General features: G+C 36.7%; 1 protein-coding gene across 1 annotated transcript; it reads right to left on the bottom strand.

The window, feature by feature from the left end:
• Positions 1-220: 220 nt before the first annotated feature.
• Positions 221-17,282, bottom strand: LOC140144119 (CWF19-like protein 1). The gene is made up of 14 exons (XM_072165953.1): positions 17,191-17,282; positions 14,323-14,407; positions 11,699-11,783; positions 10,459-10,560; positions 9,637-9,854; positions 9,165-9,377; positions 8,185-8,310; positions 6,587-6,698; positions 5,764-5,843; positions 4,384-4,476; positions 3,251-3,367; positions 2,122-2,238; positions 1,433-1,530; positions 221-558 (listed from the first exon to the last, which is right to left on the bottom strand). Exons 1-14 carry the CDS (start codon positions 17,211-17,213, stop codon positions 399-401), a joined length of 1,629 nt encoding a protein of 542 aa, XP_072022054.1. The 5' UTR covers positions 17,214-17,282; the 3' UTR covers positions 221-398.
• Positions 17,283-17,515: the final 233 nt, after the last annotated feature.

A 17,515-nucleotide genomic window follows, 5' to 3' on the forward strand; every position in this document is an offset into this window, starting at 1 on the left:
CTGTATGTTTTACTATAGTTGTGAGAGTGTATGGTGTCTCTAATAGAATTTTCTTTTTTACTGTCAACATGGTATGTGTCACCATTACTCAAAGCCAAATACGAAAAGTAAAAATAAAAATTCATTTGCAAAGAGACTGTATGTTTTACTATAGTTGTGAGAGCTTGTGTAGCTACAGTGTTGTTAGGAATTGAGATTAAACGTCATGCTTAAAAAAAAATTTAAATGACCGACTAACCGACCCTGTCTTCTACAGAGAAATCAAGGACAACCAAACAACTTTTTTATGGCTTTTTCATGTCAATGAGAAAAAAGCAATCTTTCAAGTATGTGTAATACCAAAAACACACTTTTGATGGTGGAAAAAGTGGCGCTGAAGCTGTTCAGATAATCCTGCTTTAGTCTTCATCATCGTCATCAGCAGCGTTGAAATCAAATTTGTTAAATTTCTCCCTGAATACAGCTGTCATATCTGTTGCTTCTTCCTTGCTGACATCACATGCTTTCCAGTCTGCTCTCTCTGTCATGTCAAGGATCTCGCTACTTGCTAACACTTCCCTGCAGAAAAAGAGTGAAAAATAAAGCAAAAGGTGATATAATTATGCATAATTTTACATACAACGTTGAGATTAAAGCATGTTACCCAGGATCTTAACTAGAAATTGAGGTTTATCCATCATTTGAATATTAAAAATTGCCTGTCCTAATTTGACTTTTAAAACATTTACCAGACTTCTACAGCCCATAGGTATTTCAAATATGTGTTGTCTTGTTTTGCAAATCTGGTCTACTAAAAATGTCAACAGCCTTTCTCAACACCTGCAATTATAATGTTGCATCTGTCAAAGGCATTAATTTTGCCCATCCCAGGAGCTAACTCCCCGTCTAAAATGATGCGCAGACGGGCTGCTAGCTAAGACACTGATGTTACCTTTAAACCGTCTGTATTGTATTATTATGTCAACAGACAGTAATGTTATTCAATTTTCATTACATTGAAAAGCCATGTTTGCCTTGGTTAATGCTTCTCACAATCTTACAAATTATTAAGACTTTTCTTGAATATAGTACTAAGGGCACATCATACTAAGCAATCGCTAGGAGCGTAGCCTTTTTTAATGACGTCATTGATCAGTAGAACGTCTGCAAATATCTAATCCATAAGTCGCTAGCATGTCCGAGCGTCAAGTTGCAAGCCAGTGTTTGATCACTAGCGATTTTTAATCATACCAACTGAAATCATTGTACCAACTATGGAAGACATGACCTTAATCATCCACGTAGGGAGTTTGAAATGGGGTTACCTGAATGGGTTATTCCATTTGAAGTCTGTCCCCCATGTGTGGGACATTACGGTGATGTCCTCTATATGGGGTGTATGGATTTCAACTGGAATAGCCCAATATGCTGAAATGAAGACAAAGTAAATTACCTGCCAAACTGCAATGGGAAGAACTTCTTGACCCTGTGTAAGAGTTTATCACCATTAGGAAGCTCCACATAGAAGTAAGGTGCACCGACTGATACAATCTGCAAAGTCAATAGATCATGTGTAAGAGTTTGTCCTAATGAGATAGCCTAGACAAGTGCCATAACATTTTTCTTGGTCTTTTGTGAGACTGACAGTCTTAAATTGAACCCACAAAATGCTGATTTAAAAGTATATTTGACAATTAAACTTACAATACAAGCAGTATCAAAATTATTGGTCTTCATGCCTTATCAATTTTTTGATTAAGAAAAACCATATTGCTGAAACTTTTTTATTGGTAAATTTGTTTGAAAAAAAATCCCACCTGTACTTTATTTTCCTACTCATATTACATACATTGTACATAGTACTTTCATCCAAGCACAGTAGTTAATGACCATACCATAGTCATGTCTCAGGGAACAAAACAAAAGATTACTGAAGTCCTATGCACAAACTAGTTTTTATGAGGGAGGGAGGGCCTTAAAAATGTTTATAATGTATTTCCTATGCTTTTATTATTTTCGACCAACTTCAAATAAGGCACTATACTAGTTACATTTTACAGGGGTTCTTTTGGTTTAATATGTTTCCTTATTTGATCACCATTTGCTATCATTTTCCAGTGTGCTATTTTCTTTCATACAAACCTGTTTCAAGTCACTATGCCTGGGTATTTCATTCAGTTCTAGTTTGTGTGATTCAGCATGTTCCAAGAACACATCTTTGATGTCAACCATCATGGAATCAAATTTGACTGGTACAACCTGCCAAGTACAGAGAATACAATTAATTTTATGTGTCAATCAATTTTGATCTTTATATCTCTCAAAATTCAATTATTGTTAGTTACCACCTGTCGATTAATGGCCAAATCCACCCCTACATGTATACAGTCAAGAAGATGTGACCTTAATCTCCCATACAGGAAGTGTGTATTTCAAATGGAATTCCCTGAATGGGCAACTCCATTTCAAATCAGAATCAGAATCAGAATTTATTGACATTCACCATATAACAGGTATGGTCAAAATACAAGACAACACTAAATACTACAACTAATACAATTTTTAAAATTACTATTATAAACTAGCACAATAATACTGTAACACTGAAAACTAATTAATCAAATCTACACCCACTGTGTAGGAGATTAATATTATGTTTTCTATAGGGGCTTTATGGATTTCAAATGGAATAGGTCAATGCATCTCTTCCCTAGTATTACCTTTTAAAAATATTTGCACTTGTATGAATAAATTTACATAGGAAATGATCTCCTTGTATATCCTCATAAACTGAATCCTTCATATTGGTGCTAAGGCTACATGTATAAGCATTATTTTTCACACAAGCACTTAGCTAAAAACTGACAAGCTTCTGTCATTTGAATAAAACTGTCGATCCAACATTTGACTATTGGGTGTTAAGAGGTTTACTATTTGACAAATTATTATGATGAAACGAGTGCCTACATAGTACCAAAAGCTGCTATTGCACAGGACCCACTAGCAGTGCACTGCATGGTACTCCTCTGGTACTGCACAGCACCTGCCAAGTACCTTGGGGACAGTGTACCTGATAACACTTCCCTAACTCACAGAGACAAATGCACAATGGGAGACAAAACGTCTATGTGATATGATAATTGTTTAACTTATGTCTAACTTATGTCAATTTTTTTTCTTTCAATGTTTTATTGGATTTTTATTATAAGAAAACAAAAAGAATTAACAAATCACAAAAATCAACTTATGTCAAATTGATACGGCTCCTTACCTGGATCTGTAAATGTTGCGTCCTAAAATTCCTCTCAAATATGACGCACGTTTTTCCTTCAGATTTAAACAACTTCCTTAAGGCCGTCTTGTACTGCTCCAGTTCTGATATAACATCCTGCAAATTCAATAGAGGATATGCAATATGACGTCACTCGTACAGACTCATCGTCATATTTAACTAAATTTCTGTCCCCCTGGAGGCCTCATGGGGGATTGCACATGATAATAAATATGCAAATAACCAGAAAAGCATGGAAAGTGGTTTTGTTTCTATCTGCCTCTGAGTATCCCCCTTTATATACATAGTTTCATTCAAATGCTAATTCTCATGACACATAGCTGCTGAGGCTGATGCACAGCAAATGCTTTGGGGTCGTGTTATACTCTGATCAGCTCGTAATCGGCGGTAAATGTTAGGCTTTTACCACTACGCCGAAAAATAAACCCACATTAGGATTGATATAATTGACCGGTCTGGTCTATATTGTGTGTGTTAAATAAAGTAGGCAAAGTATAGGACTATAATTAATAATTCAGGATACTTCTGACGAGTTGTCACAGACAAATCTTGTAAGTAAATATATTGATATTAATATGCAATGTTATAAGGCCCGTCGATTACGAGCTGATCAAACTGTAGAAGTAAGCCAACATTTCAAAGGGCCATTCAGGTGCTATTTGAAAAAAGAATAGAAGGGCCCTTGTCACATAAACTCAAATTCACACATAACATAATAGTCCAGTTGAAGAATTAAGCATATATGTGATGTGTTCTGTCAAAAGTAGACGCTTCTGGCAAAAATTGAAAGTAAGATTTATAGCCAAAATATGATATTAATTTTTATTATATTTCTATTATTTTTGCGCAATCAAAATGTCGTAACATTGCACAGGAATATACAATTTCAAAAATTGAACTACCATTGTAAAGGAGAAAGTCCATTCTTGAATAATATATGAATAACTCATTTTTGAAAATTTGCCAGAAGAGTCTATTTTTGACAGAACACGTCACATATATCTAATGGTTACTTATTGTCAGTGTTGGATATAAGCCAGCAATCTATGGGCCCTCATCAGCATCGCCGTTAGTCCTAGGTAAAATAGAATAATAGAAGTATATATACTCACCTGTGGTAGATCTACTGTTGATTGGTAGTGTCCAATAGGTGTGATGAGTACATGGTCAGGAACTAAGCCACCTTTAGCTAATGCTAAATATGTCTATGAGAAAGACAAATTTATAGGAACAATTATAAAAACACATTCCAAATGATCTGAACCCTAACTCTATAAAACTTTCAAAGTAAAATAATTGTGCATGCATGCAACCCATGTGATGTGATGATTTAATCGCCCAAACTCATACATATGCAGTTTTGTTGTCCAGGCCAGCAAAACACCTGTGGTTACTGGGTACAGATGGAGTGCTTGGCACGAGAGAGGTTTTGGGCATTCCAAATCGAAAGGCCCAGTACAACCAGGGGCGTCGCTAGACCAATCTGATTGGGGGGTGTATTGCATATTTTGCCGACAGAAATTTTTTTTTTTCTGTAATAAAATTGTGAATTGTACACCTCAAATTCTTTTAGCCAGGATGGCGCTCGCAAATCTAAAAAGTGGGGGCAAAATTTTTTCATCCAATTTTTTTTTCATTGGTAATTGTTATTACTTTAACAATAGCCATATTGCAATATAACAACAATGCCGCAAGTTGGTAACACATTTAATTTAAATATGGCTTTATTAATTTGCCGATAGTGCAATGGCTTTGCCGATAACAGTTAATATTTGCCAACAAAAGTTACAATTGGGGGGTGTTGCACCCCCCATATCCCAATAGCAGCAGCCCTGAGTACAACATGACATAGGGATGCCATTAAAGGATTGTGAACATCAGGCACAATGTAGAGAGAAGTGGATGACTCGTCAGAGAATGAAGGGACACACCATCCTATGCTCCTAAGGCAGGTAATTAAAAGTAGTCTTGATCATCATCATCAGTTATTATATAACTTATAAAAAGATTCTTGACATTTGATTGGTCAATTACTGTTGAATATTTTTACTATATTTAGAAGAAGACTATTGCACACTGCGCCAGTGCAATAGTCAATTTTCCATTGCACCATGGCAATCCTGACATATGCATTTGTATAATGAGCACAGTGACCACCTTGACTCACCAATTATAGGTGTGAGCGCTGCTTCAAAAATAAATATAGCTTATATATTATTTTAATTTATTTCGTTTTCCTGGTGATTTATAAAGTTAAGTAGAAGAAAAGGAATTTATAAATGAGTTATATAAAACAAATACTGTTTTAATTTGTTCAATGGAAAGAATATTTTCATTCGGTGAAAATATGAACTGTTCGATTCGACTCAGCAAAGCCTTCTTGAATGGAAAAGTCCACATTTCACCTCATGAAAATATTCTTTCCATTGAACCCATAAATATTTAATATTTGTATAATATTATTAGTAATCAATGCAATGAATGATACTTACTGTGGTTCCCACACTGACTACAAGGTGTTTCTCTACTTGTGGACTGGCTAAACAAAACCAACATGGACCTGTTGGTTTGGCTGCAATAAGATTGGAGTTATCATACAGGTGTTAAAAGACGGGAAAAAGATATCCACTGAAATGAGTTGTCAAAAGTGTGGTTTGAAAGACACATTCACAGATTTTTTTTTTTGGGGGGGGGTCAATATAATATTTTTAGAATGTCCCACCCATTGACCATGTTTATTTTCACAACAGGGCAGATTGTAAAACTTATTGAATCTGTTCACTTTATAGGTCTAATACATCACTCAAACTCAGGTGGTGAATGACGTGCATTCTCTAAATTCAGTAAATTTCCATCGTCAACCGTGTAATTGAATGGGATTATTTTGACATTTTAAAACGCTTGAAATATCACAAACAAATAGGCCTATGTTAATAAAGAATATAAATACAAGCTAAAACTGTTGGGTTTCGATAATGAACCCCACAAAACTAAACAAGTATATGGAAAATGCCATACGGCCGGGCGGTTTCACAAGTTGCCGGCTCTATCATGCCACTCGCCGCCTGCTCAAACTTGAAGTTTTGTTGGTTTGTGATAGGGTTTGGTTTATTTTATGTTAATACCATGTGTGTGCAAACTCTTTCTGATATAAGATCAATTCTAAGACAAAACTTATATAAACAACCCCCCAATAAAAGGTATAATTGTGAATCCAGCACAGGGTCTATAATCCATGTGCCATGCTAAAATGACTTCTTTTTTTCACTCTAAAATGCTTATAAACAGATTGAAGTAATGCTTACGTGGTTTGCAGAGGCATCCTCTGGCCTTCATGCGACCTCTTATGACCTCTACCTCTGCCTCTATGGCCTGAGCCCTGACCATGTTGACCGGTTGAGAAGAAATATTGGTTGGACATATCAGGCTGAAATATAATAAAAGGTGAATCTTCAAAAGTACACAACAATATGTGCATCCTGGTTTTCTCTACCGGAAGTCGGTTTGACCGAAATTCCTAAGACTCTTGAAATTCCTTACCATAATACAATATGCTGGGTCTCACAGCGCATTCGTGATCACCCCACACATGTAATCATTGGAGTATACAATACACGTTCCAATGCGACGTACACTATAGGTTGTTCAAGGATAATATAATAAGTCTTTATTTTCCACATCATCTACATTAACAACAACATTAAATAACAAGCAAGAATATATAAAAAACACGAAAAGCAAGAATATATAAAAAACACGAAAAGACAAAAAAAAAGACGAGTAAAATGACATGGAAGGGTTGACATGGAATGACATGGTGACATGGATACGAAATGAAAGGGTAATTTCGGTCAAACTGACTTCCAGTAGAGAAACCCAGAATATACTTCATTAATATATTCTTGTTCATTGATTGGTTAAAAGTGGATCACATGACCAAAAATAGTTTTCCATCAGTACTCCTATCTGTAAATAGTACCTCTAAGCCGTAAATAGTATTTTCAATGTCCCGGATGAGCCGTAAATAGTACCTCCAAGCCGTAAATAGTACTTTTGACCATGCCTTCCGTGTGTGCGCATTCGATGCGACGGACCATAGCGTGATTTCGCGCTGCTGTGATTGGTTAGCCCCCGATTTAAGCCTATTTGATTTTTTTTGAAGGGCAAAATATAGGTTGTGCTTAAATTGGCCGTGCTGTTCACTCAGGATAGAAGCTGGAGAGTCAAAACGTCAAATAATTTTCTTTTAACCAATCAATGAACAAAGAACATATCAATGAAGTATATAAAACAAATATATACTGCCTTTATTCAAAGTTCTGGTTAAAACTATGGTCCCTCGTTGAGATCAATTAATACTATTTTTTTAAATAGTACTATTGATCTCACCTCGGGCCCATAGTTTTAACCAGAACCTCTCATGGCAGTATATATTTGTATATTATATGCATACATATCACTCTGCTTTGCTATCACATAGTAATGGTTCTATGATGCAGATATTGAGCATTCCATCAGTTCATGATGCATGGACAGATTAATCACTCTTCTGAGTACTGACAGTCATAAAATTTATGTAGAGACAGTGTGCACACAGTTGTACTCGCGATAATTTGCCTCATTATCAAAAGGTTTTGGGGACACGTTCTGTAACAGATAGTTTGCTAAACAACATACTCTCACATACATGCATACATGTAGTGTGCTAATTATCATACCGAATCACGGTTTAGGTATGTTTCTCTGATGAGGGAACTGAATGAAATGAAAACAGAAGTGGGTCAAAATAATGATATTGCTATTTTTTAAGGGTCGCTCACCCACCTTTAAACGACAGGACTGCATCGGGTATCATGAAACTACTTTGTCATGATTATATCTATTGAAATGAGACATGTACAGGTCATATTTACCCTTTGTTGCTCTTGTTGTTTTCTTTCTGACCAGCTGTATGGGCACTCTGTAACATCTTGTGGTTGCTTCACTAACTCCTCCTTCTCCATCTTGTTCATTGGGATGATGTTGAATGCATACAGATACTGAAAATGACAAGTACAGAATAAAAAGTGGGATCAATTAGGATTGGTCTACCCCAGTTGAAATCCATACACCCTCTAGGGAAGACATGACCTTAATCTTACACACAGGGAGAGTAGATTTCAAATTGTGTTAACTGAATGGGTATTAAACTCCATTTGTAATCTACACTCCCTGTGTGGGAGATAAAGGTCATGACTTCCACAGGCAGTGTATGGATTTAAACTGAATAGCCGCATTACCAATCAGATCATCAAACCTATCAGCCTAATCCTCCGAACTTTGTTTTTTTTTTTTCCAAGAAAAAAACAAAGTAAGGTGGAAAGAGAAGTGACACCTAACAGTTGAGCTTACTCTTTATTGGTTCTGAATGTGGTGATTTTCTGTGAAAGAATATGCCCTTTATATTCCACCACATGGGAAGAGGAAACCGGGATGGCCGCGCACACTGTACTTACAGTATGTCCAGCACCTCTGGGAGATACTGAAGGGATGCTGCAGCCAAACAAAATTATTTCGCTTGCCCAAGATTGCAATAGTTGGAGAAAGCTTGAAGTCGCCTGTTGTGCAGCCGACTGATGATGATGATGATCCAGGAGATGCAGACAGAGTGTGCACACCCAGGAGTATGTGGCAAAAAACCCCATTTCAAATGTCACCAAAATGTATCAAAATTATCTTATAAATATCTTAAGCCAAGGATTTCCAGGGACTGATTCCATGGACGAAGTTCATATCAAGGCTTCAACACCCAGAGATGTCTGGACAGTGTGTTGAAAGAAAATAAATAGGATATTCATGGTTATCTCTCATTTAGAAGTATCTTGTAAAAGTATAAACGAACAAACAAACAAACCTTTTTCTTCTCTTTATTGCCAACTTTAGCAAGTGCCAGGAACCTAGTTACATGTCTGGCGCCCTCTGCCAGCACCTTATGATTTCTGTATGGTAATCTCTCATAGAAGCATCCTTCCATCCCTGCAAAGTGATAGCGTGGCCTCAATGCTAACACTAGGTCCGATACAGAGGCTGATCCTGTGGATTGGAGACCTTCCACATTGATGCCATCCTGGAGGCAAATTAATGTGTGAATTGGGTCAAAAATGCTCTGTTGACCTGACATCTGATAAACACAACAAATTTGGCTTATTCCATTTAGGTGTAAGTTGGTACATGTGGAAACAATACAAATATATGCCAAAAATTCAGGTCTGAAAAATATATTAACTTATGTTATAAGATCATTATATTTTGGCTTTGGGCAGTGGATAAAAGAAGCCACATGGAAGAGGAGAGCAAAAAATATATTAATAATATGGCAAACTTACGGGTGGACTTGCGTATTTGGCCACACCAAGAGGCCACTGTGATGTCAGCAGTACATCCACTCCACGAAACTTGGAGTCAGATACCAATGGCATGCCTAGAGCATCCACGTCTGCTTTGTTGAAATGATGTGGTTCCTTGATGGCTGCATCCTCTTGTTCTATACCACTCATGTATGCTATCTGAAGACCTGATGTGCCTGTAAATGTGCCTTTCTTACCTGGAAAAAGGTGATTGAAAATAACAATTTATTAAACTACGGCTCCCAAACCAGCCAGTAGTGTAATTGGGCTGAAGACCTAATGTTCCTGTGAATGTCCCTTTCTTTATACCTGGAAACAGGTGATTGAAAATAAGCTCAGTGGTAGTTGAGATTAAATTAAGCACTTCTTTCTCTTGACCCAAAGGCTGACAGTAAAATTTTTAACTTGATTGATGGGAGTGGCCTTCTTTTCCTTGTTCTTTGTCTTCAAATCTGTTTCTTGTTTCTCTTTCCATACAGGCCCCCATGCTTAATTATATAGGCTTTTTAGCTTGGCTTGAACATTTTGTTTGAGCCTGGTCCCATCAGGACCCAAGCCTGTCTCCACACAGAGTGACCGTTTAAACAAACAAACAAACAGCTGCTAAACCTGCTATTTGATACCCCAATTGGGCACATTTCCATGTGACTTGACCTTTTCTGTTGAAAATCTTTTTATAAAATCCATTTACCTATGCGAATAAAAGTCCTAAAGTACCGCATATATGCAACTATGTTTTAAGTAATTAAGCATGTACGTATACACTATTTATGATTAACCTATGTGGACACTCTACATTACCTAAAAATGTGACATTTTCAGCAATTTCACATCCATTTGGCTCAGCAAAGAACTTCAAATGTTCAACTTTATTGGCTCCAAGAATATATGTTGGCATTGGAACTGTCAAATCAAACAAAAGTAAAAGGGTTAAAAACATTTACCAAATCAAACAATCTTTAAAAACATTTACATGTATAAAACTTATTCAAGTTATTATGCACAATTTTAATGAGCACAAATGAAACAAGAATAATTCCAAGAAAGTATTGGAAGGGCAGTAGACAATTCTATAAAGTGACACACTCAAGTAAATGTGAAGTGGTATATCGAAAGCAGACACTTTGGGGCAGGATCGTGGAGAAATAGCCAAAAACCTGCCTGGGGGTGATTTTTTTCACAATTTGTTTTTGTTGCGAATTTGTGATGTTATTAATGTTTAAAATATTGTCTGAGAGTTTCAGACCAGAATATAACTGGCATCTTGTATTTTTTCAGACATTTTCAAGGTAATTCCTACTCTCAACATTGTCAATAATATTTTTAAAGGCCGATATCGCAATTTGCAATTTAACTACACCATAACTTACTAACTCAATATCTTCGCTTAGAAATGTCCAATTTCATTGGGGAAAACAGCTGTGGAGCAAAACATCTCTATATTTTAGATATTTATTTATAACATTCGGCCGAAGCCAGGCTAATCCCAATAGTGCTCAGAGGCTACTAAATTTAAGGGACGCCATCCGGATATGACGGGACAGGGATATGGGAAGAGGTCCGATTTTAGATGCAGAGGGAAAACCGAGCACCCGGAGAAAAACCTGCGAGGACGAGCATGGATCGGCAACCAAACTCACATGTGGCGCCGCGGGGAATTGAACCCGGGCCACAGTGGTGAGAAGCGAGTGAGAAGACCACTACACTAACCCGCCCAAAAGATATGTAAAAACCTCAAAATTGATAACCTGCCCAAATGTGTCTGTTTTTGACATGACGTGTCACAAATGTATATCTTGGTTACTTTATGGACCAAAGGCCAAATTCAGCAAGATGGCCTCAATGCTAACATCCTCATCAATCTATGATATTATCTATTATTAATTGCAAGTCTGAAGTCTTACAAAGTGTTACATTAATGAGGACCAATGTAACATTAAAATGTTATCCCCTAAATAACCAGATAAAATAATAATGGTTTGGTGAAAAATGAAAATCTTATATTTGTTAGTTGTTTGTTCCAATCTTGTTCAGATATTACCTTTCTCTTCCCCATCTTGGTACTTTTTCCACTCTGCTTGGGCTGATGCTGCCACACCAAAGAAGTCTCCAACACAAAGCAACATCTGTAGAGAAAACAGAACTTTAGATTTTTCTTTCCATAATAATTATTTTAAAAGATCATAAATTAATTTTGATTCAGGCAAATTGTTTACAAAGATCCTTGCATAAGTTGAATTGCGTATTGTGTTCCTATGGGAAAACGCATAATTACTGGAATTATGGCAATTCTAAAGGAAGTTCCTTATGTATGCGCAATCCTTAATTGATGATAATTGTCATACGATACTGGAGTGGTACCATCCGATTGGCTGCTATCAAACATAACTCCTATATTCAACTAAAATTTCGCGGTTCTCGACCTGCGCGGTTCTCGACACAAAGCGTCGGCCGCAATGACCTTGACATTTTTTTCTTCCTACAGTAGTCATTCCCACCAAATTTCATGAACCTGCAACAATATATGGCCATTTGACCCCGGATGACCCGAAATGACCTCACAATGACCTTGCGATTATGCAAATTTTGCGCTGAAAAGCAAATCAGGTCAAGAACCTCTGGCTGTGCTACTCTCTGCCAAGTTTCATCACTGTAACTTGTACAGATCTCCAGATTATCTGTGCAAAAGGTTATTTTGCTTGATATGCATAAATTATGCAAATTAGGTACTTGATTGCAATATTTTGCGACAAAAACCTGCTTAAATTTGGAGACCCCCAATTGCCACCCCTCCACCAAATTGCCTCACTATACGCCTTACCAGTTCCAAGAAATTGCACTCACAAGCTCGGACGGACGGACGGACAGATGGACGGACGGACAACCAGGAAACATAATACCTCCGGTGGAGGCATAAAAAGTGTGACAAAACTCATACGGGGAATTAGAGATCAGTGAATTTAACATCAGTGTGCAGCAAAATCTTTGAACACATACTAAAGTCCAATGTAATGAAACATCTTGAAAAATCATAATATATTGTGTGAAAATCAGCACAGATTGTGTAGAAACCATTCATGTGAAACTCAGCTTATCAACACCATCCAAGATATAGCTTTGCAGTTGGACCAAAAACAACAGGTTGACATGATTATAATGGACTTCGTGAAAGCGTTTGATAAAGTGCCCCATCAAAGATTATTGCTGAAATTGTCACGTTACGGGATTCGAGGGAAAACACTGAAATGGACAGAAGCATTTCTCACACAGAGAAAACAACAGGTTGTTATGGATGGTAAAAACTCAGAGTGGATAAAAGTAGAATCTAGTGTCCCTCAAGGCACAGTAACTGGACCCATGGATTTATTGTTATACATAAATACCACAAAACATAAACTCACACATGAAGTTATTTGCAGATGACTGTATAGAGTACAGAAAGATAGCTGGTCCAGAGGATGCTAGCCAACTTCAAGAAGACATGGGTACACTCACCAAATGGCAATCACAGTGGCAAATGAGTTTTAATGCCAAGAAGTGCTTCGTGTTAAGAATAACACATGCAAGAGCGCCACAAACATACACATACATGCTCAATCATACAACTCTGGCTGAAACAAATGAACAGCCATTCTTGGGTGTCACATTGAATTCAAAATTAACATGGAACACACACGTAAATGGGATAGTAGCAAAAGCAAACAGAACTCTGGGGTTCGTTCGCAGAAACTTGTATTCTTGCTCCCAAAATATAAAGAATATGGCATACAAATCTTTGGTAAGACCTTGTATGGATTCAGTGGATCAGTATGGGATCCTCACACAAAAGAACTCAAACAAAAACTAGAATCCGTGCAGAATAGAGCTGTTAGTCAAGATTACGAGAGGGAGAGCAGTGTTACAAAAATGAAATCAGATCTGGAATGGGAACCACTAGAAATTTGCAGAAAGACAGCGAGAATCACAATTTTCCAACAAGCACTCCCAGTGCAAAAGGTCCTGCGCCCAGTCCCACGCTCATCAAGGCACACTAAGTTTACACAAATTAGAGCTAACAAAATCTGTTACAAGTTCTCCTTTATAAAGGACATTGGTAGAGTGGAATGCTCTACCCAACAAGATAACTTCAATAGAGGAGAAAGAAAAGTTTAAAGCAGCAATCCAACAGCACTACGCAACCAAGAAAAAGTAACCAACCGTTCTGCAGCACCAGTCCTGCTAATTTGGCCCTTTGAAGGGGTGTTTAGCAGTATCGGAACCAGAACCAGAACCACCGGGTAGGGAAAATGAAGGAAAATCATGTTTTTTAATAATGTTACTTGCAATTTTTTGTTATTATTTTGATGAAATAAGAATCACAAAATGTTCTGGTATGTATGAACGGGGTTCATTCATATATTTGCATGACTAAACATTTGTTTATAACGGTTGTTTATAAACAACCGTTTAGTCATGAAAATATATGAATGAACCCCTAATACATGTGCATTGTACATGTATTGTTTTCAGAGAGTAATGACACAACTTTGACACAATCTGGCGACCTACATTTATCAATATACTTTGCACATTTTGGGCTACATGTGTCTGACCACTCAATTTTTTAAGTCCTCTTTGCAATGAAAACAATTTTGAAAATATTCAATTTCAAAATGATATTCCTACCTCAAAAGGCCCTGCCTTTTTGTTGACATTTCTCACTCTGTTGAACAACTGGTCAAATTTCCCAGCTACATCGCCAGTCACGAGTCTGCAAAACAAACACAAATGAAAATATGGTATGACAATAAACCATAATCTTTAAGTGGTGCAAATAGCATACAAATATTACTACATGTATACAGGAAGCTAGATTAATTCCCATTACAGTAAATATCAAAGTTTGTTACTGCCATAGTGTGCCTTGTGCACTTTTCAAGTACTTTCTCAACCCCATCGTGGGAAATGTGGGGCACTCGTAGGGATTGTACTGGGATTTACATGGGGATTAGGCCTGAAAAAATTGTTTGATTGGCGTAACCCGACAGACCTTAAAAGTAGGCCCGACCCTAACTACAATTTTTTTTTTTTTTTTTTTTTTTGAAAATAATAATAAATTTTTTTTTAATTGATTAAAATTTACAGCTTAAAAAGTAAAAAAAAAAAAATATCGGATTAGTCCGAACAATCAGTCCCAGGACAAAAGATTAATTTCTGACATGATCATCATCAGAACTGTTTCCATTTGAAATCTTAATGGCAAATTGGACAAAAGAAGCACATGGTCCTACTTCACAGTTTTTAATCCCCTATCCATGCTGTGCGAATCACTCTATTGTGAAGCATCCTTCTGATACTTGAGTGTTTGGACAAGCAGAAAGATACAGGTCTTTTGTCTCTTTCTGTTTGTAAACACTAAACAGACAAGGTCAAGGATGTCAAAATTGTTATCCTCACCGAATAGGGAAGTCAACATAAATAGTACGGCACTGGCAGCGGATATGGGCATCATACTGTGTCATGTGCAAGATTAAGGTCATGAACTTGATTTCAACTGTCTTTTGCCCGGGGTCTCTTGATCACATCTGACTACACCTATACCGTAGACGCATTCTAGAACTCTAGTCTAGATCAGTTGTAGTAACTACAAATTTCGAACGTTTGAGGACTTGTTCTCAAGTTGTAGAAGGTGCCATAGGGTGTCTTCAGTGTTAATTGTTTTCATTATAAATGTCGCAAAATATTAATAATATTGACATAATATAATAACAACATGTTTGACCTCTCCATATTCATTGCTCACCTGTATTTTCATATATCCTATTTTGTGGTGAAAAATGATTACAAATGTGTAATTTGCAATCATTTTTGGAGCAACGATTTCTTCATACTGATGGCTAAGTGTGTATCGCTCATTCTACAAAATCCGTGCCAATAGCCTTTTTTCCGCTTCTTTGGTCCACAAACACTTTGTTTCGAGCATTTAGGGCATCAAATATGTTGTTTTTCTGGTAGAACTCAACGAGATCTACACGGACATATATAGTTTTCCATACTTTAAATGCTTTCTTCAGCCTGATTAACCCTAGCAAAGGCTCAAAAATCGCTAAAAATGCGTTTCCACTGCTCAAGTGTCACATCTAACCTTGAATATTTTCTTTGAATAAATGCGATTTCTTTACATATTTGTTGTTTTTAATTAGATAACGCACCATCATATTGTTTATCAACATTATTTTTAGTGATTAAAACGTCTTTGTGTAATTCTAAAATAAATTGCACTTTCCACCAAAACGCTGTGAGCTACGTTACCCCTTTTTAACACACGTTATTGGAAAGAAGTAAAACAGAGGTATCAATGTAATTTGCGGTTTTTGAAAGGAAACACTCATAGGTTTTTAAAAATCACAGTAAAAATTGTGATGCTGTAGCATTTTTGGCATAGAAATGTTGTAAACATTGAAATTTTGACCGACCATGTTAAGATTGGTGAGCTACGTTACCAGGATTCTATAGTATGCACTTGTATTAGATGTACTTCCTAATAATATGTGAAAGCTACCAGTGGTCGAACCCCATTTATATTAGAATTAACCGACATAACGTTCTAACGTTCGCAAATCACATTAAAAACATTAAAACCAGTGAACTACGTTACTGTGAGCTACGTTACACACTCATTTACGCATCTTCAAAACTTCTATGAAATGGTGAAATCTGTTTTACATTTCACTCAAGTGATCTTTAGATTGCTTTTTATGACCTTGGATTGAGTAAAACCAGCCCATTTTGTAGTCTGTAACGTAGCTCACATTACAAGAGTTTTAGTGTTAAAAAACATCATGACTTCCTGAAAGAAAAATATTTAAGTGGTGTTGGCAATTTTTTACATCTAAAAGTAGTGATACATTTACTCTTAATATACAAAAAAGCAGGTATTTTTGAACAACTTTTATTTTTTCAATTTTTATAGTGGATTGGCACCGGATTTTGTAGAATTAGCGGTATGTGAATGCACATATAAACACATACACAGCACCTGTTGGAACTCCCGGTCGGAGCTAGTACGAGGAACCCATACCGTACTTAGCTCTGCTAAAATAGGGCAGCGTCAATAACGAAAATGTCATACCGATAAATGACACGTCTGTTTTGCCCGGTTTTTTTAAGTTTGCCTTGCGAACTAGGTCGGAGCCGGGAGTTTCAATTATTATTGGAACTGAGTCTAGATTTAAATATCAGATATACTCAGACATAGACCGTAAGGTACTAATTTCGAGGAGCATAACAAACACCAAATTGGTGTCGTGTGTCGTGTGGTCTTTCAATTTGTGCCGAGTGTCCTTGGCAGACTTGACTATGCTTCAGTGGTCATGAAAGGATTCAATAGATAACCTCTGCCCCACTGATCCCCAGCTATTGTCTGAAATTGCTCCTCGGAAAATATATTATAACAACTCAGTCCTCAAATGATAGTCATATAATTATAACGACCAAAAGATAAATGACTGACTATCATTGAGGACTGAGTTCCGCAGTCTAAGATATACTCACATTTTAAGCGGTTGAATGCTCATGGTGGTACACTCTTTCGTTCACTCAAGTTGGCCTTAAAAAGACTAAAAATAATGAGAAACAATGTAAAAATACCCAAAAAATACTGAATACAATCAAACCAGCCAGCAATGGCAATCGTCAGCAATCATCAAATCAATGCCAATTGATATAAAATGAATTAACTCTTCAGTCTAGCTCATTTTTAGTTTTTTTTTTTCTTTTTGCAGATGAGCTTCCAGCCACACTGGCTATATCGTTATTCTTCTAAGATACAATGGATTTGAGAATAAACTCAATATTACCGGTACTTTAAAATGCACTG

The sequence above is a fragment of the Amphiura filiformis genome, unplaced genomic scaffold (genome assembly GCF_039555335.1).
Source record: "Amphiura filiformis unplaced genomic scaffold, Afil_fr2py scaffold_40, whole genome shotgun sequence".
Classification (NCBI taxonomy): domain Eukaryota; kingdom Metazoa; phylum Echinodermata; class Ophiuroidea; order Amphilepidida; family Amphiuridae; genus Amphiura; species Amphiura filiformis.